Raw genomic sequence first — 24,407 nt, forward strand, 5'->3', positions numbered from 1 at the left:
TCTTCATTAGCTAGAACTGCTGTTGCTAAACTAATTTAATATTAGAAGTTAGTTAAAGGTTTGATGTTGCTTTTTAAAGAGGAAAGGTGGACCCAAAAATTGTGCCATCTGACACCTACAGGTATTCTCTACAAATGGTAGAAAAATGTGTGCATAAAATGTTATTTTTAATTAGTATTCATCTTTTTCCCCTAACATTAGTTGATAAATATCCAGGGATGCCAAAAAAAAAAGGGTGGGCCCCATTAGTTACCCATTGCTGGGCTCCCTCCCATAAACTTTTACCCTCTACTCTACATCATTCCAATTTCGAGCCCCTCTACAGACTGGGCCCCTAGTTCCTGATGTGGGCTGACATACTCTGTGGGCGGCCTTGGAAAAATCTAGCATTTTTACAGAAACCAAGTCGTATTACTGACCAAGACTAATGGCAAAAGAAAAAAAAAAAACGTAAAATTAATGTCAACTGAAGTTTTAAAACAGATTACAGGATTAGATGCTCTGAAAATTACAAAAATAGTTTCTCAGTTTTCATCGTGTACATTTTTATTCAGTATTTCTCTCCATGTATTAATGTAATACAGAAGTTAAAATTTTCTTTTTTTAATTTGCATTACTCTTCTGCTAGAATAACACATAATGAAATTATTTTACAGCCGCAAAACATACCAAATCCTGAAATCTGCACAATGTCTGGTCCAATTTTTTCAACTCTAATACTTCCTTCTATATATTCTGTAAACAAAATAAACAAAAAAACCTATTTTCTTGAAATTAAAACATAAAAATTGTCCTAGCCGCTCTAAAGTTACATACTCGGGTGCCAGTGAAGATATTTATGGTATTAACAACAAAAAATGAATAAGAGGAAAGTATCCCAAAGTAGATCACTTAAAGTTTGATGAATTTTATAAAATTAATTTTTAATCTACAAAACTTCAAACACTTCATGTAATCGAATCTGAACAATTTAGAACCAAACAATTTGTGGATTTTATGTCACTGATTTCTTAACATCCTTTGCAATGTTAAATTTTTAAATTATCATTGCATAAGAAAAAGATACTACCAGGGCTGTGGAGTTGGAGTCCAACAATTGCAGGATAATATAGTGAAAGGAAGTATTGTGGGTGTTTCCTTCACCCCCTTTTGAGTTTTTGATTATATTAGAATTTTCAAATATCTTTATTTCTTCCACTTTAATTATTTTAAAACTTGTCATATTTGCTAACAATTCTGAAATATCTAGTCCTTTTTTTTATCTGTATTTTGAAGAATCAAAACATTTATATTGCAACAAAGACGGGGGATGCCCTGCAACCCCTAAGGACAAGGGGGCACCCCCACTCAATATCGCAGAACCTCCCAAAAATGAGAAAAATATCCCTACAAACATCCCCCCTCACTAAAAATTTCAATGGCACATTCTGCGCCATGACCCCCCCCCCCCCCTAGGTGGGCACCCCTGACAAAGAGGCAAATGCAATGCTGAAAAATATTAATTTATAAGCAGAAGTTACAGAAAGTCATGGATTTGAAAACTTTAAACGTAACAGATACAAAAGGTAACAGATGAAACATTTCTTTGCAGAAGGTATGATAAATATGTATTTATTTACAACAGACTAGCAGCAAGCAATTTGGCTAAGGCGTAATTGTCAAATTCAGATTTTGGAAAAAAAATGATATTTTGAAAATGTTTCAGTGCTTGTACCTCACCATCAAATGAAGTACTCCAATGAGGCTAATGTCATGTTGCAGAACTTTTTCTGCTCTTCAATTGTTTTAATAGCCTCAAAAAATGGAATGTTTCTCAGATTTAGATACTTCGGACCTAGTAACTTGAGAAAACTTGGAGATAGACCGTAATGTTTACATTGATTTCTGCTCCAAACCAGCTCTTATATCACCTCTAAAATATTTACTAAGAATTCTGAAACACCCAGTATAGTATTTAATGCATCACTTCTACAAACTTATGCTATATATGTCACATACATGATACTGTATAGTACAAAATGTCATCAAATTTAATCTTGTGATAATAGATAAGTGCAAGAAAATTTTATCAACACTGTAAAGTATATTTGACAGAGAAGGAGCAGTGCCAAATAAAGTCAGTACCCAGACCCCAGAGTCCTCATAAGTCATAGTTGGGCCTTGGGGAGACGTTAAAAAATGATTTCAGTTACAAAACTTCCGAGTAGTTGAACCAATAACAAATTTTTGTTTCTGCCATAAACAAAAAATGATAGTTCACAATATTTGAAACTAGTTTCAGTAGGCATAATATAAAATACACCCTTTTAAAAAATAAACATGGTAAATATTCAACAAATACATTTTAAGTACAAAATAGTCTAAAAACAAGTTTCAAAATGAATATTGGCATTTCAAAAACCAGATAAAATTCAACAAAATTATGCAATTCATCTGGTGTGCTTAAAACAAAAATACTTACCTAGCAAAATATACATTAATATTCCTAAATTTTACTGTCAACTAACTTTTTGATTGAAAAGGACAAATTCAGGTAACATAAAACTCGAAAACAGTTTAATATTTAAAATTTGTATATGCTACATACTTTTATGTACAAAAGAACACATTGAGGCAATTACAAAAGACTACTGCAGTTTCATAGCAAATTAAGTTGTTTGTTTGTCCTCAACAACATCAAGACAATGTGTTACAAACTCTGCAAATATTGGCTCCTGCATTGCTTGTTCCACAGACACATAAGGATCTTTTGAAACGCACAAACTTTGAATTATTTCTCTCAGGTACTTGTTTTCCAAATCTTTTCTCACAAATTTGTCTCTACCTTTAATTGAGGAATTGGAAACAAAATTAATTTCACCTTGAAGTTTAAAGAGAAGTTTACTTCATGAAACAGGAAAACATTTATAGTGCATTCAGGGAAAACAGATAGCGGGAGCAGGTCGGGCTCCTGGGGTAGGCGACCTGCACCACTATATAGCTTAGGGTGGCAAATTTCATGATGGTGATGGCAAAATATAAAAATTTAAAAAAAATGAAAAACTAAAATTTTTTCCTCAGTATTTTTCTTTTTGCAGCTCAAATTGCAACAATACGTGAGAGTATGATTGATGATTTAAAATTATTAAAAGCAGGGGGCAGCACTTGTCAACATCAACTGGGGCGGCAAAACTACTAGAACAGCCTCTGAGCGGAAGTAATTGGAGAGGGTTGCTGTTTGGTGCCAACATGAGCCACTTTTATGAATTACTTGTTGGATTGGTGATTATGTTCATGAATGTATCACTAATCTGATTGGCCTTGGCTTCAATCATCCCAATTTCAAGCAGACAAAGATATTGCCAAGTGTCATGTTGCTTAGTTTACTTCTACTATCATTTCTCACTGAATGCACTATAACTAAATTGCACTAATTGATTCTCAGTGTTGATTATTTATTACCCATTTGAAAAAGTAAATATTTTGGATGAAAAACAAAAAAAAATTAAATACTAATTGCATTTTAATGCTTACAATGTGAATCCGAAAATTGTACAAAATCAATCACACAAGAACATAAAAACAGCACTGAAATGCGAGCTTGAAAGAAACATAGGCTTAGTATTCTGTTGTTTACCGTTCAGTCAGGTTGAAACATGTGGTAAGGAAGGGGTGGGTGGGTGGGAAGGTAATGAGTCACTGCTTCTGCGCCCTGCTCAGCACGGGGCCTATGAGAACATGAGATACCAGCGCCAGGCAGGCACCACCTTTCTTGGAAATTTCTCACAGCCGCGACACCACACTCAGTGTTTACAATTGAGGCAGTGAGAGGCAAAGAAATGTACCGTATATACTCGCGTATAGGTCGATCTCGCGTATAAGTCGACCCCCCCTTTTTCAGAGAAAAAATCCAGAAAAAATCTAAAACCTGCGTATAAGTCGACCCCCACACTTTCCAAAAACATCGCGAATTATTTTCAAAGAAATTTCAAAATAATGAACACATTTATTTACAAATAAAATAGGAATTAAATAGGAAAACATTTCTAAAAGCCTTCAAACTCGGATTCCGAGTCGGACGCAAAAAAAAAGTTCATTAAAGTCCGCTTCCGTCATCACCGCGTCATCGTATACATCGGCGGCTGCAGAATCGTCAATGACATCAAAGGTTGCGTTCGACGAACCTCACCGGTAAACCGGTAAGTAACCAGTTACTAACCGCGGCGTTCTATGATCAACCGGTTACCGCAGCGGTTACTATTCTAAGCAGTTGATTGGTTGATTTGAGCACGTGATCATTAGCTGTCACGTGATTCACTAACCGGTCGCTCCCGGTCGTGCTCGTCGAACGCACTCTCAGTCTGAATGGCGTGACTGTTGACGATAAATATTTTCATACGTTTCACGATATTTGTTAATTGCTGATTTGATCCTTAATAAAGAAGAATAAAATTATCTTTATTTATGTGTATTATTTAGGTTTTTTTAGTTATTATTTTTGAATAAGTTTACTTTTTCACACGATCAACTTATCAGCAACTACCTGTAACCGCACATCGGCATTTCTCGTAGCTTCCCAGCTCTCGTTGATCGGAAAAAAAATTTCGGAAAATTTGACCCGCGTATAAGTCGACCCCCCTTCCTTTGATCTCATTTTTTGGACAAAATTTCTCGACTTATACACGAGTATATACGGTAAGTGCCAAAAAAAGTTTAAAATTTTGAGATAACCAGTACAAATGGTAGAGAAACCTCTTCTCTGTTTTGGGGCAAGAGAGAGTACTAATAGCCTTGGTAGGTGCTGCTATACAGCACGATTTGGAACAACTTTTCAATGGAAACCTACCTAGGATGTTATCTTTAATTGCGTTTTAGTCAAAACTTGAAAGCGTCCATTTACATCCCTTTGCTTCTCGCTGCCTCAATCGGTCTTGAATTTAGCTACAACTAATCATTCTCTGCACATTAAGCGCACCACAGTGATAAAAAGAGCAGCTGTAAAGCATTTAAACTTCATCTGTCATTTAAATTTTCAACAACAAATGTACATTTTAAGCACTAGAAAGGTTTTTAATTTCGTCGGCCTCTGTGAGTCCTGGGCCCCTGTGCATTGGCCCCTTTTGCCCCCACCCGTACTTGTCGCCGCCGACCCTGCTGTGTTAGAAACTGTATTTTGCCCACTTCCTCCACCAGACGGCGCTGTTGCCGAAAAGCAAACCAGGAACTTTAATTCCTTGTTAGAACTCACTCACTTCTCTCTTAGTACTTATTCGCAACTCCAATAAACTATAGAGGGCACTGCAGCCACTGTCTAATGGCGGATGAAAAAAGGTAAAACAAATGCATGCCCTAACTTAAAACTTGCCTTGTCACTTACTGAATAACATTTAATTTTTCATCGTGTTCGTGGGAAGTTTTCTTTTCTATTCTTCTGAAATTACACCACAAACTATTACATTACACCACAAACTGTCTGAAGCCATTAATTTACCCCAAAGAAAACACGTGGAATGGAATGTTTTACCTTTTTCTTAAGTACTGTTAATCATCGCAAGGTAGCATATTTGAGCTCTGGAGTTGCGAATAGTGTGAACATGTAGTGCTGTAATACATATATTAAATTTATCTTTCTTAGTGTAGCAGGAGTTGTGTGTTAGTATGTCCGTGAATGCTTATTGATGGATACCTACCTCATTTAGCAGAAGAACCCTCCAACATATCAGATTGGATAACAAAGACAGGTGAAGAACACATATGATAAGGTAAGCTGCATGCTTCCTTAACTGCACTGATTTAGATGTCTCTCTAAGAACGAGTTGATAGGCATTTATGTTTATTTAAATCTAATATGCCCCCCCCCCCCCCACTTGTCGCTGCCGACCCTGCTCGACTCTTCTAAATGGCAGCCCTTTTAAGAACTACAAGAAATCTTAATTACTTAAGAAATTAGTATATTTCATTAAAATTTTAATTCATTTCTTTTCACCTTAAAGCATAATGATAGGAAAGAAGTTGGTTCAAAAGTATTTGCATATTACCCAATGAATAAAATATCTATTTAGAATTAAAATGAAAAAAAAAGGTTAAATAATACAGCGTAGCCTTCACACAACATACTTAAAAGTTTCAACTTCTCTGTTGGAACAGTATCTTCAGTTTCAAATTCATAGTTGATATCTGCAAAAAAATATATTTAATAAGAACATAACATTGTAGAATATAATGAACAAGACATAATGTCAGATTCTTTTTTCACATGAGCTTATTATAAAAAGTGATCTTTAAAAAGCTTTAATTTCCTTAAATATGCAATAATATATATGCATAGAAATCAAACCAAACAATTATTGCAGTCATCATGAATCTAATGGGTAGATTTGAGTGATGATGTATGTTCAACTTGCAAGTTTTAAGACACATGTAATCAATGCAGAAAATCAACAAAACCGACTAATAATAGACAAAAAAAACCTGCTTTTATTTTTAAAAATGTGCATAGTTAGCTATTTAGTTTCCAAAGCTAATGAGATGGTTAGCATTGTACAAATGATTCATTCATTTTCAAAGCACTAGGTATACATCCAAAAGTAATGCACATACAGCAATGAAGAATATATGAAAATAACCACAAACTGATCACAATTAGAAATTGTACCAATCCAATGGTTATAAAAGTCCAATATTTTTAGTGCATTTACATTGCTAAATTTTTCTTGTATGCAGTCAGTTTAATGCTTTACATTTTAAATTAAAACCAATAAGCCACATTGAGCAAATTTTATGAAAAATAAATAAGATGAAAATAAAATGCTTTTAAGTTTGTTCAGAAATCTATTTCACATGAAACAACATTTTGTGTTTTGTGAACAAGTCTCACTGTCTGCGAATCAGTATCTTTCATGCTTAGATGCAACTTATCTGCAGACTTAGATAAAATGAAAAGCTTTCTGCAAACACAAATCCTAACTGGAAAATTTTCTGCAAATAATTATTTTGCCAAACTCACCCTTGAATAAAGAATTAAATTTATATTCAAATATGAAAAATACCAAAAAAAAAAAAGTGCAAAGAACAATTATTTATTTTTTTTACAATAACATTAGTTTGTGCTTAATTTTCACCAACTGAAGAAAACTGCCAGAACCATTATTTTTTCTCACACATGTGCTTTAAAAGGCTTTTGGAGAAAGGCTTCAATAGAAATAAACTGGGATTTTTTTTAAAAATTCCCTTTAATTTTTTTTAAATTTTTATTATTATTATTATTAACGTTGGCAGTTTGACAAAAAATTTCTGCAGAGCCAAAAATTTTCTGTGAACATCATTAGTGCCTTCGTCTATATTATGCACTAGTGCTTATCTGCATTTTTTTTTTTTTTTTTTTTTTGAGATTTCTAATGTTGCAATGAATATAACAACTTCCTTCACAGTAACCACGGTCAAATAAAAATCTAAATGTTTAATGTTATTTACTGATTTTAAAATTCACCAATTTGAGTATGAAACAATTACCTTTTACCTCTGTACCTTTTTCTTCAATGATAATTTCAGGTTTTACACATGGCCCAGAATCTTTATGAGTTTTGAAACAAGAAACACAACAACTAAAATAATAAATTCAGCGTTAAACTAAAATTTAAAAAATAATAAATTTTCAATTATATACTCTCAAATATATTTTCAAACTTTTTTTTTTTTTTTTTTTTCATTTTAACAAGAAAATCAAGTTTGCAATATAGAATAACATCAGTGTTAAAACAAAACAATTTTTAGGACCTAAAAATTATTAGTGAAATAGATACCATGAATGGTCATCATAAATTGATAGCCAGCTCTAATTCAACCAATATCATTTTGTGGAGTAAGAGCTAGATTCTTACACTACAAAATTCACCCGTGAGGTGACCAGATATGAAGAAAAGTCCCAACTTAGTCCTTAACCTAAACAGGACCTGATCCTTCTGGTTTGGGGTTAGGTTTAAAACAGTGTCCTGTAAAAAAAACTGCTGTTTCGAAGTCTAAAGAAGATATAGCTGGGTTGTTGTTATTAGCAACAAAAACTGGAGGGATACAGCATAAAAACAGGCCATTTATACTTGTTAAAAACTCAGCTAAATTGCCTGAAAATAAACCATTTGTAAAAGGGAAAAAAACTCCACTTTCACACACTTCTTATAAAGACCTTTTGGCCTAAAATATTCATATTAGAATTGTGACAGTTGAAAATGTTTTTTACATTAAGACAAGATTGTGCTGCCACAAAAAAAAATTGAATTTTGACATCTTAAATTCAAATTATGTTTTTCTCCATCACGTGTTTTTTCATGTGTGTGCAGGCATGTGTGTATATATGTGTATGTGTGAGTGTAGGCGTGTGTTTGTGTCTGTGCAGGCATGAGTGTGTGGGTATGTGTGTGTGTAGGTGTGCATGTATGCGTGTGTGTGGTAGGATATGGACGCAACTTGGAGATGGTTTTCGCTACAGGAGCAGCATCATGAGGTCGATCGACGGTGGTGCAGAGGGAGGCGGAGGGATAATAAAATCATAGGACACCAAAAACAGTCAAGTGAGAACAATAAGCAATCATGACTGCTCCAAAAAAAAACTAACAATAATGACAAAAAAGGCAAGAAAAAATAGTTCCAAAACACTTTTGCACAAAAATGTTTCTTCTTTTCAAAATGCTGACCTGAAAACAAAAATCTGAATCAGCCCTGCAGGCATGTAGCCTTGTCAGACATTACTTTTAGGAGGAAGACAAAATAGGATCTTATTAGATCTGTTAACTTGATCACCTTTATGATCAATGAGGAACAAAACTTCATTTATAAAGGACACTGTTCAAAAAACACTGTTTACTTCTTTATCCCTAGAGATGCTTTATAAGGGGTAAAATTACTTTATTATTAATTTAAAATAAAGATTTTCAAATCACTATGGAGCTAATATTTTTAAGAGTTCAAATAGGCCACCTGGTAAATCCTAAAGAAACCAAACTGGGCTCAGCCCCAATTAGTTTAAATTTCTGAGGCTTCACTTTATTAGGAATAAGTATAAGTTTTGAGCAAAATTGAATGATTTACAATATTATTTCATTAAGAATTCCATGGAGTCTGAATTATTATAATATAAAAAAGGACTTTATATTGTAAGTCCTTTTTATAGTCCCTAGTCTTCCTTTCCTCCCTCCCCAATCCCTAGTCTTAAGAAATCCTACTAGTAATGAGTGCAGGCTACATTGTCCTTCAACTCCCAAAAACATATCAATGCAAAATATTAGTGGCAGGTACCGATCTTTTTATCAGTATATATAAAGGTGACGGTGTTTCTTTGTTTCTTACTTTCTTTGTTTGTACCCAATGGCCAGAAGACCCCATAGTACCTACAGCCCTAAAACTTGGCACAAAATTCAAACGTACTCCAGGGGTCTGCACCTCGAAGCTTGAATTCTAAATTTATAATTAGTTTTTACATAATTAACTAATTAAGCTGAAATTTCACATTTTTTGCCTAATTAGGGGGTAAAAAATCCCCCACCCCTAACATTATATGTTGTTTTGAAAGAGCTTTTCTTTCCGAACAAGATGATGTTTGTCCCATTTCTCTCAATTAATTAGAACAGGAGATATAAGCGATTCTAATTGCGATCCTAATTGAGTCAATTTTCAAGGCTAAACTCTATTTTTGTTTCTGCAGTGATGTCATCTTCGGTACAACGGATTAAATGTGCTTGCAGTGACGTCATCTTCAGTATATGGTTGCGTTCAAATAGTAGAACCGGTGAATTCTTGATTCAATTATTGCGCTGTTGTCATTTTTGTTAAATTCATTGTGCAATGTTAATTGATTTTCTTTTTAATTTGAAAGTCGCTTGGCGAATTTGGCAATAAACAATGTAGTTGCAGATTATTTGTTTTATTTCACAAAATATTTCAGATTTCAAAGAATTGCATTTAGGTTTTCAAAGGGTGTTCACGCATTTTAGTTAAAAATTATGATTACTTGACATCAGACGGGGGGAGGGGAGGTTTTTTTTTTTTTTTAAATTCTAGAGAGGTTTTTTTTTTCCTTTTCTCAGAAGATAGCTTTTCTATAGTTAAATGTTTCATACATGGTGCGGGATTTCCTTTTTGGCCCAGATGTGCCGAGTTTTTTAATTGTGTTGCTTTTCTGCAGGAGAGTTGAATCCTTTTTCGTACAGGATACGGGATTTCCTTTCTGTCCTAGATGTACCGTGATTTCTGGAAATAGGTATAGAAAATACGAAAAAGATAGATATTGATTAATTAATACAACTACCAAATTTATTAAAACAGCCACCATGGCATCAAACTTGGCGTAAAAACAGGGGGGAGGGGAGTGGATTTTTTATTCAACGGACTTCCTTTAAATTCTTAGCACAGGCATCGGCGTGCAGGTATAGCTAGCAATATATAAGCGAGAAACATGCTTTTCACATTGAAAATTTACAGGAAACAAATGCAGTATTATCTCAGTACAGGCAAAAAAGTTTCCAGTATTAGCACTGTCCCCAGTGGCAGAAACGCCGCAACACGGCGACGATGTCGCCGACAACGGAACCCCATCGCAGACAGATCGCGGAAAGTTCTTTCCGCGCTAAAAAAAAAAATAATAATAAAGCTGTCCGCACCTGTCGGACATAATGAACTGCTGACGCAGGGAGAGAATGATCACACACCTGATTATTCTTGTTTGCCTGCTTGCCGCACTTATAAACCAAAACAAAACGATCTTTTCAAATTGTTTACTGAAAAAGTAAATCTGAAATCAAAATAACGCATATTTCTGTGTACAAAAAAAAAAAAGAAAGAAAAAATAAAGTCCTCATATTTCTGTGATGTAAGCGATACTTAACTAACATGTGAATAATTTTGCTTGTTTGTTTTTATCATATCGTTAGCAGTGTTGTTATAAAGTTCTCTAAAAATGCACTGTAAGAACTTTTTCTTCCCGCTAATGACTTTTAAAAAAAAACGCTTCAAATACGGTTACCAGCTTTAAAATTATCACCATTTAGTGTCTGGTGTTAAACCTTTACGCATCCTTTTTTTTTTTTTTTTTTCCAAGACTAAGAATTTTCGGTGCATATGTCAGTGATATTAATAAAATTCAATATGCACCTCTGTTAAATGGTAATTCTAAAATTATTTTATTTTAATAAACTTTTTTATTTACCTTTTTTATACTTTTATTGCTTCCATTTTGATAAATGCAATCTGATTGCATCCGATATGAGAATTGAAATTTTACTCTTTTTTTTAACCTAACTTTTCATTTATTTGCCTCCATATGAAGCAAAGTCCATTAAAACCCCATTTTAAAATGAAATTCTGTTTTTGTTTGAGTCAAAAACTTAAATGCTGAATAGATGGTTTAATTTTAGTTTTTCTGCAACTGTGTCTATAGATATTAATGAACTGTTTATCATAGGCTTCTAAAATGCAATTCGAAAACAATTTTTAAAAAATTTATTCTTTTATGAGCCATTTTTATACTTCCAAAAAATGAATTGATTTTTCACAAATAAAATGGGTCCTGTGAAAAATCCTGGGCAGAGCCCTGTTCAATAGCCAACACGTTTGTAAATGTCAGGTGCCCACAAGGACAGTGAGGTCATCAGATTGCACCATTGAAACTTTTAGGAGGTAATTTGAGAAAGATTTTGGTCTCAGTTTTGGGAGGGGGGAGTCTCTTGAGAGGGGAGTGCTTCAAAGAATTTGGGGAAGTGAACCATCGTCTTTGGGGGGGGGGGGGGGGGGTCCTGCCTTATTTCAAAAATAATTATTTAAAAAGAGACTCGTTTATTAATTTATTTTTTTTTTTATTGAAACCACACCCGAAATGTTGCAGACAGATTATGAAGTTCTAAAAGCTTGTCGCAGACAGCTACAAAACTTTTTGCCACTGGGGCACTGTCTGACCTGCCCCTCTGGCTACAACCTTGCCCCCATGTACTGATACTAAATTAATGCAAGCAAAATAATTCAAATCACATTTATACAAAAATGAGACTTACAATTTGATTAAACACACAGGACATTTATATTTTGAGACATTCGCCTTACAAATTTCACAAGTAGTAGCTGCTGACATGATTACACTGAAAAAATTTCAAAATATAAATTGTTGTTTCAAATAAAAAAAAGAACATTTCTTGATTTTAGAAATACAGTGAACAATTCAAATTATCTTAAACAACAATGACATTATGCTGTTGTAATGAAACATGCTACTGCAGCGTACTTTAAACTTAGAATTAATATGGAAAATCTGAAGTAATGAAGAAGACAAAATCCCACAAAGTCCTCTCTACCATAACAAAAAAAACTTAATGTTCCGTAACTACTTGCTATTTGGAAATACGACAATCTAAAATAGCTCTCTTTTTAAGGCACATACAAGTGAGAACTGTTTCATCCCACATTTTTATGGCATTTTGAATTGATTCCTTCCCGTTTATCAAGTTTTCTCATACAAAGATGGGGTTGTGCTATTAATGAGTGCTACATAACTAGGCTTGCCAGATGTCCCGGTTTTCAGACAAAATCCCTGATGGTTTACTTCATGTCTCCGTAAAAGATAAATTTAATAGATCAGCAAAAAAGTCTAAAAATAATTAACTGTGAAAGATTATTCACAATAATAACTTTGTCATTTCTGTACCTCAGAACCAGACTGACGTAAGTCAAAATATTGTGATTTTCTGTTTATTATTGCATTGTATGTGGAATCCTAGTCTACATCAAGCCATGCAAATGTAATTCCAAAAAAAAAAAAAATTCTCTGTAATTATTTACCTGTGTTAAAAAAGCACACCAAAGCAAAGTACATGTAAATATTGTTAAAATATTTATTATTCGTTCAAAGATTGGTATAACTTTGATATCCCCCCCCCCCCCAAAAGTTACGCGCCAAATCTGGCACTCCCTACGGTCTTTTTAGGGTTGCTGTTTCTTATTTTGGTGTTGCAAATTAGGTTTTTTCAGCTTTTAAGTTTTTAAATTTAGTAGTCTTGTATTTTGTACCATCTTTTGAGTTTTTTTTTTTTTTTTTTTAAAGTTTTGTGACAACAATTTTTGGATTTCATTTTTGTTTTAGTGGCCATTTCTTTGTGAAGTGATCAAGCAGATTTCTGACTTGCTGTATTTTGCTGAAAATGTGGTTGAATTGTCCAATTATATTTATTTCTATTAGTTATTTTTATCTTTTAGCTTTCAATATGCCTACTGTATATAGTATTGTTGAAAAGTTTCAGTTTGAGTCGGAAAATTGATAATTGTGTTCTTCATTTTCATCGGGTAGGCCGACAGTTGGAAGACCAGGTATTGTTAATAGTTTATTTGTGCATTATTTGGCTCAGGATATGCAGATGTTAATTGATTTTTTGATGGAGGTTGGATTGTTGAAGGCTGCAATCTAGGAATCTGAAGGAGAAAAAAAGGCGCCAAAAACAGGTATTTTCCTAGGCGAGAAAAAAAAGTCGCCAAATTTCCGATTTGGGGGGGTATATCAAAGTAGTTCCCAAAATTTTTCTTCGTATTAGAGTAACTTAAAAATATTAACATGTAAGAGATAAAATGTTTAAATGTATCTGCTTGCACCTTATATTATTTATTACCCCCGGTTTAGGCTCATAATGAGTAACCATTTATTCGTAGCATTGAGAATGCCCTCTAAAAACCAAACAGTGTCCCGGTTGAACATTTCAGAAATCTGCCGGCCTACTTATGCCCATAAGAATATACTTACACACACATACACAAACACATACATACAGATACCTACACATACACACACGCCTACATACACACACACTCGTGATTGCGAAAGACATAATTTGAATTTCAAACGTCAAAATTCAAATTAATTTTTGATTTCCCCCCCCCCCAAATCCAAAACACTACAAACCTAGATATTAGTAAGTAATTAGTGAGTAATTAGCTGATGTAAGTTTTGGACACTGTCAAAAATTAACAAGTGACATTGGTTTAAAAAAACACAACAAGCAGAACATTTACAATTATTTAAAAAGAAAGCTGGATTTAAATTTTTCTCACCTAACATGTGCTTCGAATGACACAAATGCTTTGTTCTGTGTTTATAAACATGGTCGGTTTACTGTAGTTGCCAGTAAAATATAAAAAATACTTTAGGTTACGACTAAAACAATGTTTAATCTGAATGAATAAATTACAAGCTCTAAAATGCCTAATATGAATGTATTTTAGTTAAAATAAACTGATGATTTAGTAATGTGAAGATACAACGGCAAACTGAAATTTAAGGAAAATGAGCCAAACGTTTCGTAACTAAAATCATGTACAATTTTGTTGAAGAAATATTCAGAATCGTCATAGTCATTTCTGAAACATAAAGTGATATTCTTTTCCGAAATTTCTCATTTTTTTCAACTTTGTTTACATAACTATATCTTCGATTAGTTGTATGTGTGCTGTTAACTTCAAAAATATTAACTGGCAACGCATATTTCCTTTCTCTCAACTCCTCTTATACCGCCATGTTTGATGTTGATTTGAAATATTAAGGAAATTGCGCATAATATTGAATTTTTGTTGAAATTTATCTTTCGTTTTGACAGTTCTTTGCTAGATATTTTTCCGCATATTGAAAATGTCCGTTGAAGAAGTTTTAATGTCCACTGATCCGGAAGAGATACAGATTGAAATGGTGTCTGATCTAGACGTTCCGATAATAAATATGAATAGTTATTTTTTCTGTGATATTTGTGGTGAATCTTATGTGACGAAAAATGATTTACGGAAGCATAAAACGACTCATAATCCACCAAAATCTTTCAACTGCGATCTATGTGGCAAAGTATTTAGCAAAAAATACAATCTTCAGCAACATTTCTTGAGCCATACTGGTGAACGACCGCATACGTGCACTGTATGCAATAAAGGATTCACTCGAAAGAAATATTTGTTGGAGCATTATTTAGTTCATACCGGCGAAGAGCCATTTGTATGTGAATATTGCAACGAAGGTTTCATGTTGGAGAAGGATTACACGGAGCATAGTTTGATACATTCTGGTGAAAAGCCGTACGTATGCCCAAAATGTGGTAAAGAATTTGCTGATGAGAATCTCTTCAAAGGGCATTACTTGACTCACACTGGAGGAAGGGCGCATGAGTGTGACATCTGTCACAAGACGTTTAAAAATAAAACGCTGTTAGCACGTCATTACCTGATTCATACAGGCGAGAAGCCTCATGTTTGTTCTCTATGCAATCGTGGCTTTACAAACAAGTCTACTTTAGATCGGCATTTCCTGATTCATACAGGAGAAAAACCCTATATGTGCGAGTTCTGCAACAAGGGGTTCATACAGGAGCATCATTTAAAAGAGCACTATTTCATCCATTCTGGAGTGAAGCCTCACAAATGTGATGTCTGCCAAAGAGGGTTTACCTACAAGAGTGCCCTTCGTCGTCATTCTCTGATACATACAGGAGAAAAGCCTCACGTTTGCGAAATCTGCGGCAAGGGCTTCATTCAGGAAAGTCATTTAAGAGAGCATTATATTTCTCATAATGCCGAAATTCCGCACATTTGTGATGTATGTGATAAGGGTTTTGCAAATAATGCAACATTGCAGCGTCACTATTTGACGCATTCAGGAGAAAAGCCATACATTTGTGATATTTGCTCAAAGGGTTTTACCCAAGAAGGACATTTGAAACAGCACTATGTTATACACACAGGACAAAAACCTTTTCCTTGTGATCTTTGTTCAAAAACTTTTACTTCTAAAAGTTTACTGCGTCGTCATTCGGCAACGCACTCAAACGAGTCCTCGGAGCACAAGCCATTCATTTGTGAAGGCTGCGGGAAAGCTTTTAGTGATTTAGATTCCTTACAAGATCATTATAACAATTGTATTATGGAAAAACAATATGTTTGTGAGGTCTGTGAGAAAACATTTTTCAGTCCTAATGACTTAGAGCAGCATTTTTTGAGTCATGGTGACATTAGTTCTTTAGTAGTAGTGCATGACAATGGCTTATAATGTCCTCACGAGGATTTTTGTTGCAAATGTATATTTTAAGGGCAAGCATTATTTGCTTGTGAAAAGTTAAAACAGTCGTAGATGTAGAATCCTTGAATGCTAAAAAAATTATCCTTGGCTTCTCTCTATATATGTATAATATCAATTTGAGTATGGATTTATTGAATTCCATCTAGTCGTTAATATTTCATCTTTAGTTCTGATTTGTTTTTTTCAGGTTGACACTAGCAGATTTCAGTCATTTAATAACATGCCTTTATACAAGTAAAGAAACTTGATGATAAAAGTTTTAAATTTTGCTCAAAACTTGTTTGATAGAAATTTATATCAAACTTATCTTAATGGTTTTTGCCTTGTGCTTGGAGATACATTTTTTTTTTTTTTTTACAGGATATTGTAAAATTTGTTTTGATTACAAATAATTTCCAAATAAATATATTGTTATGCAGCTTATTTCATTATTTTTGAAATAAAAGTGAGCTGTATTATTTAGTCCTGTTTCTTATTTATATTGTGTTTTATGACATGCTTAATTGATTCAGGAACAGTAGGGTCAGGTGTGGTAAAATGGGTAATCAAAGTTAATGGTTTAAAAAACAAGTTATTTTGAATTAAATTTGCATTTTTTAAAGTTGGATATTATTCTTGGCTATTCTGAATTCTATTTCACAAAATATATTTTTTCAATATTCAAGCCGCATGTTGTCTGCTTAAACTTATATCTCCAGCTCCTGATTTTTGAAGAATTTATTACTGTTTAAACTTACAGGGAAGAAAGAAAAAAGATTTTTTCTATTTTTAATCTCATATTTTGAAAGTGGGTATATATGGTTTGGCTTATCATTCCAGCAAGTTGTTTTAAAAGATACAGCATGTTTTCCTTTAAATGAATATTAATTCATTTGTGATTAATTTAAAATGATTGAAACATAAAAATATGCAATGCCATGATTTTATAACATAAACTTCGCTCCATCATAATAAATAAAAATAAGCCAGAGGTGTACTTATTTTAGTGTTTGTGTGCACTTGCGCACAAAATAACAATTTCCTCAGAATATGCTAAGCCGAGTCTTGCTGGTCATCACATTTGTATTTGATTGTAATCCAGATGCTATCAATTTCTCTAATGTACCTTTAAATTCTCGGAACACATCCTCATTTTAATCCGAATATGTCACAAAGCATGGATATCGTCACCTTATAAAGATTTGGAAAGTGCAATATTGTCAGCAATTTCAACAATAGCTTCAGATTTGAATACTACCTGCATGAGTTATTTAAAACAACTTAACAGGTGCTGGCAAATACAGGAAGTACTGAAAAAGATATTTTAAAAAGGCTGAGATTTAAAAGTGAAATCTGATATAGAAACTGCTAAAAATATGCTTATGAAGCAAAGTTTAACCACATAAGCCTGAGTATAAGTATTATACTTAGAGGAAACAAGCAAGAAAGAATTTATTGGAATATATATGGCTGTTGAGAGAAATATTAGAAGATGAAATTTTTTTTGAAAAATCCGAGATGGAGGATTTTTTTTTATTTTTCCTGATGCAGACGACATATATTTCATTGAAGAACATCAAATGATAAAAAAAAATTTTAAAAGCCACAATTTAAAAATAGGCCATACGGCTTTACTATCATACTACATTGAACAAATAGTACGGTTTTTTATCGCTTCTTAGACTTATATACCCATTGTACCCCATAGGCTACCCATTTTCACCTGCCCGGGATAAAAAGGGTTTACAAAATATTTAGTCATAAGCATTCCTCTAAAAAATAAATTTGTATCAAATTATGTATAAATATCATTTAACTCTACTCTCATCATATGTAATGTATACATAATTAAAATAAAAGTAGAAATGAAATATTTTGACAAAAATACTTGAGGGAAAATTCGAAAGTAGGCTATTTTATACCCATTTAACACCACCTGACCCTAGAGTCTCAAAAAATCATGGTAATTAGGGCTTACGCCACCTCCTGAAAAGTCCTTCCATATTAAAATTTTACTCTTTGATGACCTGAGGAGAAGTACCTTTTACAAAGAAGAGGTAGTATTGCTTTACCTAAAATATTATCACTTAATTTTCGGCATAAATTTCACTTTTTAATTACCTCGAATGTATTTCGACTTTTTTTACGATGTCTGTGTAGGTATGTATGTGTGCAACCCATCTGAATACATTTCAATGGGTTTTGTCACTACATCTAGTGACTTAAAATTCCTGGGAATTAATACTCTAGGAAATATTCCCAAAATCCATATATTACCAGGAAGTTATAACTTATGTAATAAATACAGTAACCCCTCGTTACTGTCCCCTCGTTATATCTCACTTTTTGGGGAACATAGAAAAAATGCGACATAACCAAGGTCATTGAAAATAGTTATCCATCCAACATACAAGTGTGTTAGCAGTCGTTCTTTTTGACATGATTTTCAAATGGTTTCAATATAATTCACGAATGTACTATTACCCGTACCATGCTAAAATTTGAACAAGATTGAAATTTAAATCAATTTCAGTGTCAAAAAAGTACAAATTGTGAATGAAGATCTTTCTTGGTTGTCGCGAGATAAGAGTGAACATTCCAATACTCGCTTATTCCCAATAGAATTCCCCTCGCTAATCCCATCAATTCGCTGTTGAAACGATGTGAAAAGTAAAAGTAACCTGATTGTTTCGAGGAAACTCGACCGTCCAGATCAGATTTGTGCAACCAAGCACAAATCTTTTCTGTACTAAAAGGCAGTCAAGGGCATCTACTTAGTCTAGTATGACACCTACTGCCTGCTATCTCTCACTTGTTGTAAAGGTCTTAGTATCAGTAAAAAAGAAAATGTCAAGTTAGTTGTCAGACCATCTTCTTAAACTGAAGTATTCAGCAGGTATGTATGTTTGGATGATAGGGATATAGCCTCTTGCTTTTCCAGTGAATTCAGAAGAATGGAGGCATCTTTGTATTGTTCATTGACAAAATAAAAAAGAAAGAGACCTCTTTTGAGTAATACCATATGTTTTCGCAAATGGTTTCTAACTTAAGGAAAGGTATTTTTTTAAAGTTTTTAATGTTTCAGGAGACAGAAGAAAAGAGCGCTATAACGAGGGGCTACTGTAGTTGTGAAGGAAAGTATTAAACCATTGATCTTGTCAACAATTTTGAATAGTTCTAGCACTATTAGCCTGCAGGGAATTTTTAACATTTAATTCACTTTTCCATTTTACAAGAAATTACCTGTTTGTACTCAGTAGAACATTATTTACACTACACGTTTTCCTTTTTCTTGAAAAAAAGTCTCGTTACTTTACCTTCTGCAACGTCAAGTTGGGAATCTTTTTTTAGTCCAATTAGGTATTCTAAAAGTCGTTATTTACGCATTCTTTGTGGCTAATCGGGGTCAATTTTATGTATCAAGTTATTATTTCCAAGTCATCTCTTAATCCATATTCAGTAGTCGTCTTTTAGGAAATGATTGTTGAAACCAACCTCTTAATACATTTTTTACAGCTGTATGTAATTAAATAGGTACATCCGCAAAATATTTCTCTTTTCCGATTTTTATTATAATGATTTTTTTTTTTTTTTTTGGAACTGAAAAATGTAACTTAATATATAAAGTAAGAACTTCGAACCTCAAACTTTTGAGAGACTACTGTACTATTCAATTTAGGTATGTAACTCTTGAATTTTGCTTTAACCTGATCTCTAATGGAATTTCACCTAATCAAATTTGTTTTTCCCCTCATGCTCAGTCAGAAGTAACAGCACGTTTTCAAAGTGATTCTGTTCGGATAGTTGATAAGAAAAAAATCGAAATTGCTTAGATCACAGATATTGCGATAACTCTCAATTTGCAATTTTACAATTTATTGTAATTTGTTGGATAAAATCGGTGTAACTAGAACCATTGCAAATTCCTCAACTTGAAGCATGCAGGCCATTAATCTCTGAAACCATTATAATTAGGTAAATCATTTCATCAAACATGTTGTGAAGCAACCGAAACGTAGACTAAAAACCCTCGCCTATGATGAAACAAATACACCGTTAGGCAGCCCAAACATACTTTAGTTCCGTTTTATATGAGTCTAGTTATTCAGGTCATTGTTATTTACTGTCACTCAAACCTCAACATGGTTACTTGAAGAGACCTACTACTTTTCTTTTTGCATATGGAAAACCTAAAGCTTTTCGCTAAAAGAGAAAAGTTTGTATACAAATGTATAAGAAAAGGGGATGAAAACCAGGCCCAGATCAGCGGACATGGGGGGGGGGGGGGGGACGTCCCTAAGCGGCTCAAAAGTTTAAAAAAAAAATAAAATTACTAGCACACAAGACTTATTAGCATTGCAAATGTACACTGCTGGCTCTGTAGGTAGCCTCTGCATATTTTGTTGCAGGGGGTCCCAAAATTTATAGATCTGGGCCTAAGGAAAACTTACAAGTTCTATATTTAAAAGCTTGAATATGTTAAATATGTACTTAAAGTACTAATTACTAACTTTATTATTACATAAAGATGATTTTAGGTTTTTCTAATTGGATTTAGTCAGATGTTATTCAAGTATCAAAATAGTTTTTTTTTTTTTTTTTTTTTTTTTTTTTTTTTGACTTATCTCGGGCATGTTTAGCAATGCTAAACAACCCCCATGAATCCAAATATCTGCAAAAAATCCAAGAACAGCAATGGGTCACTAAGGACCTCGTCCTTCGTAAAACCCAAACAAGATAGAATGTGCTCAGGTGAAACCTCTCCAGCCATCAAAATAGTGGCAGGGATATGTATGTTATCCTCATCAAGCGCCAAGTCTCCCGTTTTGGGACCATACCATATATCGTAATCGAATAAATATTTTCTCAAAATTTCAGCTACATATGATTAGAGACGTGTATTGAACCTCAAAACATATGAAAACTTAAGTGTTTTCAATGTGGTTCATGTAGCGGCGTTTAATGGGTTAATTGTTCTCTTTAATTATAAGAATATCAGAGCAATTCTGAGAGCATGTCTATGAGAGCTATGCTCTTCTACTGTGCATGTAAGAAACCATTATGAACCCCACCTCCGAGAAGGTTAAATTCTGATTGTGCTAGCTATTTGTGATTCTAATCGATAAAGAGAGGACAATCGTAAATTACCGGGAAACTTCAAAGACAATGAACACGGCTCAGAAGTGGTTGCTGTTTCTTAAAAGAAAATTTCTAAAACACAAACATATAGTCTTTGATGAACATAGAGGAATTAGTTGGACAGGGGTACCGCCGCCCCGCTCAAAAAAGCTGTTTCTGGAGTTTTAAGAGCTCTGTTTCTCTAGATGCGCGATTTTGGACTCAGTTTGAAAAAAATCGCTGTGTGAGAGTCCCTGAACCCAGGGGCACACCCAGGATTGTTTCCTGGGAGAGGTTACGATAAGTCCCTTCCAGTGACGCCAGAGAGATGACGAAGGTGGGTATTTCGAGAGAACTACCAGGAAAATGTTTCTGAAGTGAGGCCTTTTAATGAAATTTTTGGGATGTTGAGGGAAAAGGGGAGGAGGGGGTCTGTAGGTGAATGTGAGCGAAAAAATTCCTTTGAAAAATTTTTTGTGTAGAATTACCTACGTAAGGCAATCTATTCGCGTTTGGTTAGGAACCGAAAGACGTCAAGTGAAATAGTGTAATATCTCCGCTTTTCTGCTTGATTTTCTTACCGTTCATGCTGCCATCTAGTAGATGAATGTACAAGTATTAGTCAATAGTAAATTAAAAATAAAGTTGCAAAACCCTTAATAACGAAAGTTCTATTTTTATGTTCGTATTCATTTATTCTTTATAATTAGCTATGATATGAAAATTAAAAAAATTACACATGTAAAATTTTTTCTTTATGGTGGAAAAAAATGAAAAATAGACTTTTTCATTTACATAGCATGATTATTTACATCATATAGCGTAATCTTATAAAGGAAAGAGGAGAAGAAAGTTTTTATTTTTGGTTACACTTAGAGACCATTCATTAATTACGTAAGGATCATTTTGGCAATTTTTGACCCCCTCCCCCATGTTAGGGTACGTAAGATTTTTCGAACCCCTCCCGGGCCTATTTTTACGTAAGATTCCATTTCGTTTTTCAAAGTAATAAAATAACGAATCTTACCTCACTGGAATCGTTATTAAATTCATTATTATTAAATTAACTATGATCACTGCCAAAACACTGCCACTGACTTTGAAAAGTATTACGTAAGATTGGATTTGCCCCCCCCCCCCCCAATTAAGGGTGTGTAGAGATTTTTCCAATCCCCCCCCCCCCCCGGGACCCTTACGTAATTAATGATTGGCCCCAAAGTAAAAGTTGAAGGCGGGGGGACAGGGACATAGCAGCTAGAGTTGAAACCTAGTAGTTGTAATCAAAATCTGTAGTGAGTTTTCATTTATAAAAAGAGAAAATTCTGCTTGAAAACTCAGAAAAGGTGAGAGAAGGGACTGGGGAAAATTTGTAGATAAATAACTTACTATGAATAATGTACATACATTTTATTATAGAAATTTACTTCGGACTATCCATCTGGACTTACACTAAAGATCAAAATAAAATTCTATGAACCCTTTTTTTTAAGCGTTAAATTTAATTTGAATCATGTATTATTTGTATTAAAACTCTGTGGTCTACTTATACCAGTTATTCAAACATTAGTAGCTAATGTCTGAATAACAATATGCCATGAAATGAAAATAGCTAGAAGTTGCTTTTTCATCTATTGTGTGTGAAATATTTTATGTTTATAAATGTAAAGTAATAATTATCTACAATCTACAAATGTTTGAAGATTTAAAAAATATATATGAATTTTAAAAAATTCGAATTTTTTGATTAAAAAAAAAAATAAAAACCACAAACCCTGTCATATCTAACCTTCATCATTATTACAATTAAGCTTTTTTCATATAGAATTGTTCCATAGAAAATGCGTTCCACATATGAGCGTTTTGTAGACTAAAATGTTTGAGTGTTTTTGTCTGTATTTAAGGTAAAACTAAAATTCATATTTTAACTAATATGTTCATCAATTAATTTGATATAAACGAATTTGGAAATGATTTTTTTTTCTAAAAGTTTAGCTGATCACTTTTATTGATCGATATTTTTCAGCACCCTTTTCATTTTTTAAAGATATGATTATCAACAAACTAGTTTTAAAAAAAATCATTGTGTTTAGTTATTTTTCACATGAATGCTAATTGTGAAAAGTAAATGAATAGAAAGAAATAATTATCTTAAAATAAGTTATTTATGTCATTTCTATGGCTTTTTAGCGAAGTTTACTGAATACTTTCATCAGTTGAGGTGAATTTAACTTTTTTGTTCAGAGGATTAATTTTATATCCTGCAAAAATGCAACAAATACCAATATATATTCCCAAGAACGTTCAATACTTGTTATTTTTTTCTTCCAATTTTTAATTACTCTTTTCATGGATCATCATGTGAATGTGCAATGTATTTATTCAGAATAACCCAAATGAATTAAAATTAAACGCTTAATAGTGCTATCTTATTCCTGTCTCTTTGAATAATTTTATTACTACTAACAGCTGTAGGCAATTTGAATTTCATCATGTTTATACATTACTGAATTTGAAAATTTATTCATTCATCCATTTTTCATCCAAGTGTAACCAAAAATAATATATTCGATTCTTATTCTCTTTCCTTTATGCGCTGTCATGTATGCAAATGAAAAAGTCTATATTTCTTTTTTTTTCCACCGTAAACAATAAATTTGACCTATTTAATTTAATGATTTTTAAAACATTTATATCATTGCAAATTATAAAGAATAAATGAATACGAAAAAAAAGGAGAACCTATCCGTTACGAGGGTTAAGCTACCTTATTTTTATATTTAAAATTGACTAATACTCGTACTGTTATCCACTAGATGGCATTATGAACGATAAGAAAATATAAGTAAAAGTAAATAGAGTAAAAAAGCGGAGATATTGCACCATTTCACCTAACGTGTTTTGGTCCCTAACTGTTCACGTTTTACGGGTGGAGCGGAGCGTCGGGTGTTAGTTAATTATATTGTCGCGTCGCATGGCGTCTGCCGATTAGCGTGAAGAATGCCGAATCTTTTGTGTTTCGTATTTTGTCTGAAGATAACCTTTGTTTGATAGAGGTGAGAGAAAATAAACTGTTATGTGTTTTATTGCCTACATAGTCCATTCATACCATTTGCATGTTTTTCTTTTTTTTTTTTTTTTTGTTTCCGCTCATAGTATCTTTTTTCGCGCACTGATTTTGTTTATTCTTTGTTTAATACATACCTAGGGGATGGTCTAATTTAGGCTTATACCTTTGCTTAAACATATC

General features: G+C 33.2%; 2 protein-coding genes across 3 annotated transcripts; one reads left to right on the forward strand and one right to left on the reverse strand.

Annotated features, from left to right (window-relative positions):
- Positions 1 to 1,087: 1,087 nt before the first annotated feature.
- Positions 1,088 to 21,290, reverse strand: LOC129227400 (zinc finger HIT domain-containing protein 3-like). Of its 2 annotated transcripts, none has more exons than XM_054861952.1 (5): positions 21,191 to 21,290; positions 12,018 to 12,101; positions 7,492 to 7,583; positions 6,097 to 6,156; positions 1,088 to 2,824 (listed from the first exon to the last, which is right to left on the reverse strand). In XM_054861952.1, exons 2-5 carry the CDS (start codon positions 12,092 to 12,094, stop codon positions 2,649 to 2,651), a joined length of 405 nt encoding a protein of 134 aa, XP_054717927.1. In that variant the 5' UTR covers positions 12,095 to 12,101; positions 21,191 to 21,290; the 3' UTR covers positions 1,088 to 2,648. The 2 variants fall into 2 exon arrangements, with proteins under 2 accessions (XP_054717927.1, XP_054717926.1); XM_054861951.1 differs by lacking the exon at positions 21,191 to 21,290 and adding an exon at positions 14,059 to 14,253.
- On the forward strand, positions 14,521 to 16,507 carry LOC129227399 (gastrula zinc finger protein XlCGF26.1-like). Its single transcript, XM_054861950.1, has one exon. The coding sequence runs from the start codon at positions 14,633 to 14,635 to the stop codon at positions 16,031 to 16,033; it is 1,401 nt and encodes a 466-aa protein (XP_054717925.1). The 5' UTR covers positions 14,521 to 14,632; the 3' UTR covers positions 16,034 to 16,507.
- Positions 21,291 to 24,407: the final 3,117 nt, after the last annotated feature.

The sequence above is a fragment of the Uloborus diversus genome, chromosome 8 (assembly GCF_026930045.1).
Source record: "Uloborus diversus isolate 005 chromosome 8, Udiv.v.3.1, whole genome shotgun sequence".
Taxonomy (NCBI): domain Eukaryota; kingdom Metazoa; phylum Arthropoda; class Arachnida; order Araneae; family Uloboridae; genus Uloborus; species Uloborus diversus.

Bases quoted from the DNA above. Each gene is read 5' to 3' on its own strand.
- LOC129227400 (XM_054861952.1), bottom strand. From the start codon at position 12,094: ATGTCAGCAGCTACTACTTGTGAAATTTGTAAGGCGAATGTCTCAAAA. The intron at 7,584-12,017 runs GTAAGTCTCATT...TTATTATTTTAG, and splicing joins CCTGTGTGTTTAATCAAATT to TTGTTGTGTTTCTTGTTTCA. The intron at 2,825-6,096 runs GTATGTTGTGTG...CCTCAATTAAAG, and splicing joins AGAGAAGTTGAAACTTTTAA to GTAGAGACAAATTTGTGAGA.
- LOC129227399 (XM_054861950.1), top strand. From the start codon at position 14,633: ATGTCCGTTGAAGAAGTTTTAATGTCCACTGATCCGGAAGAGATACAG.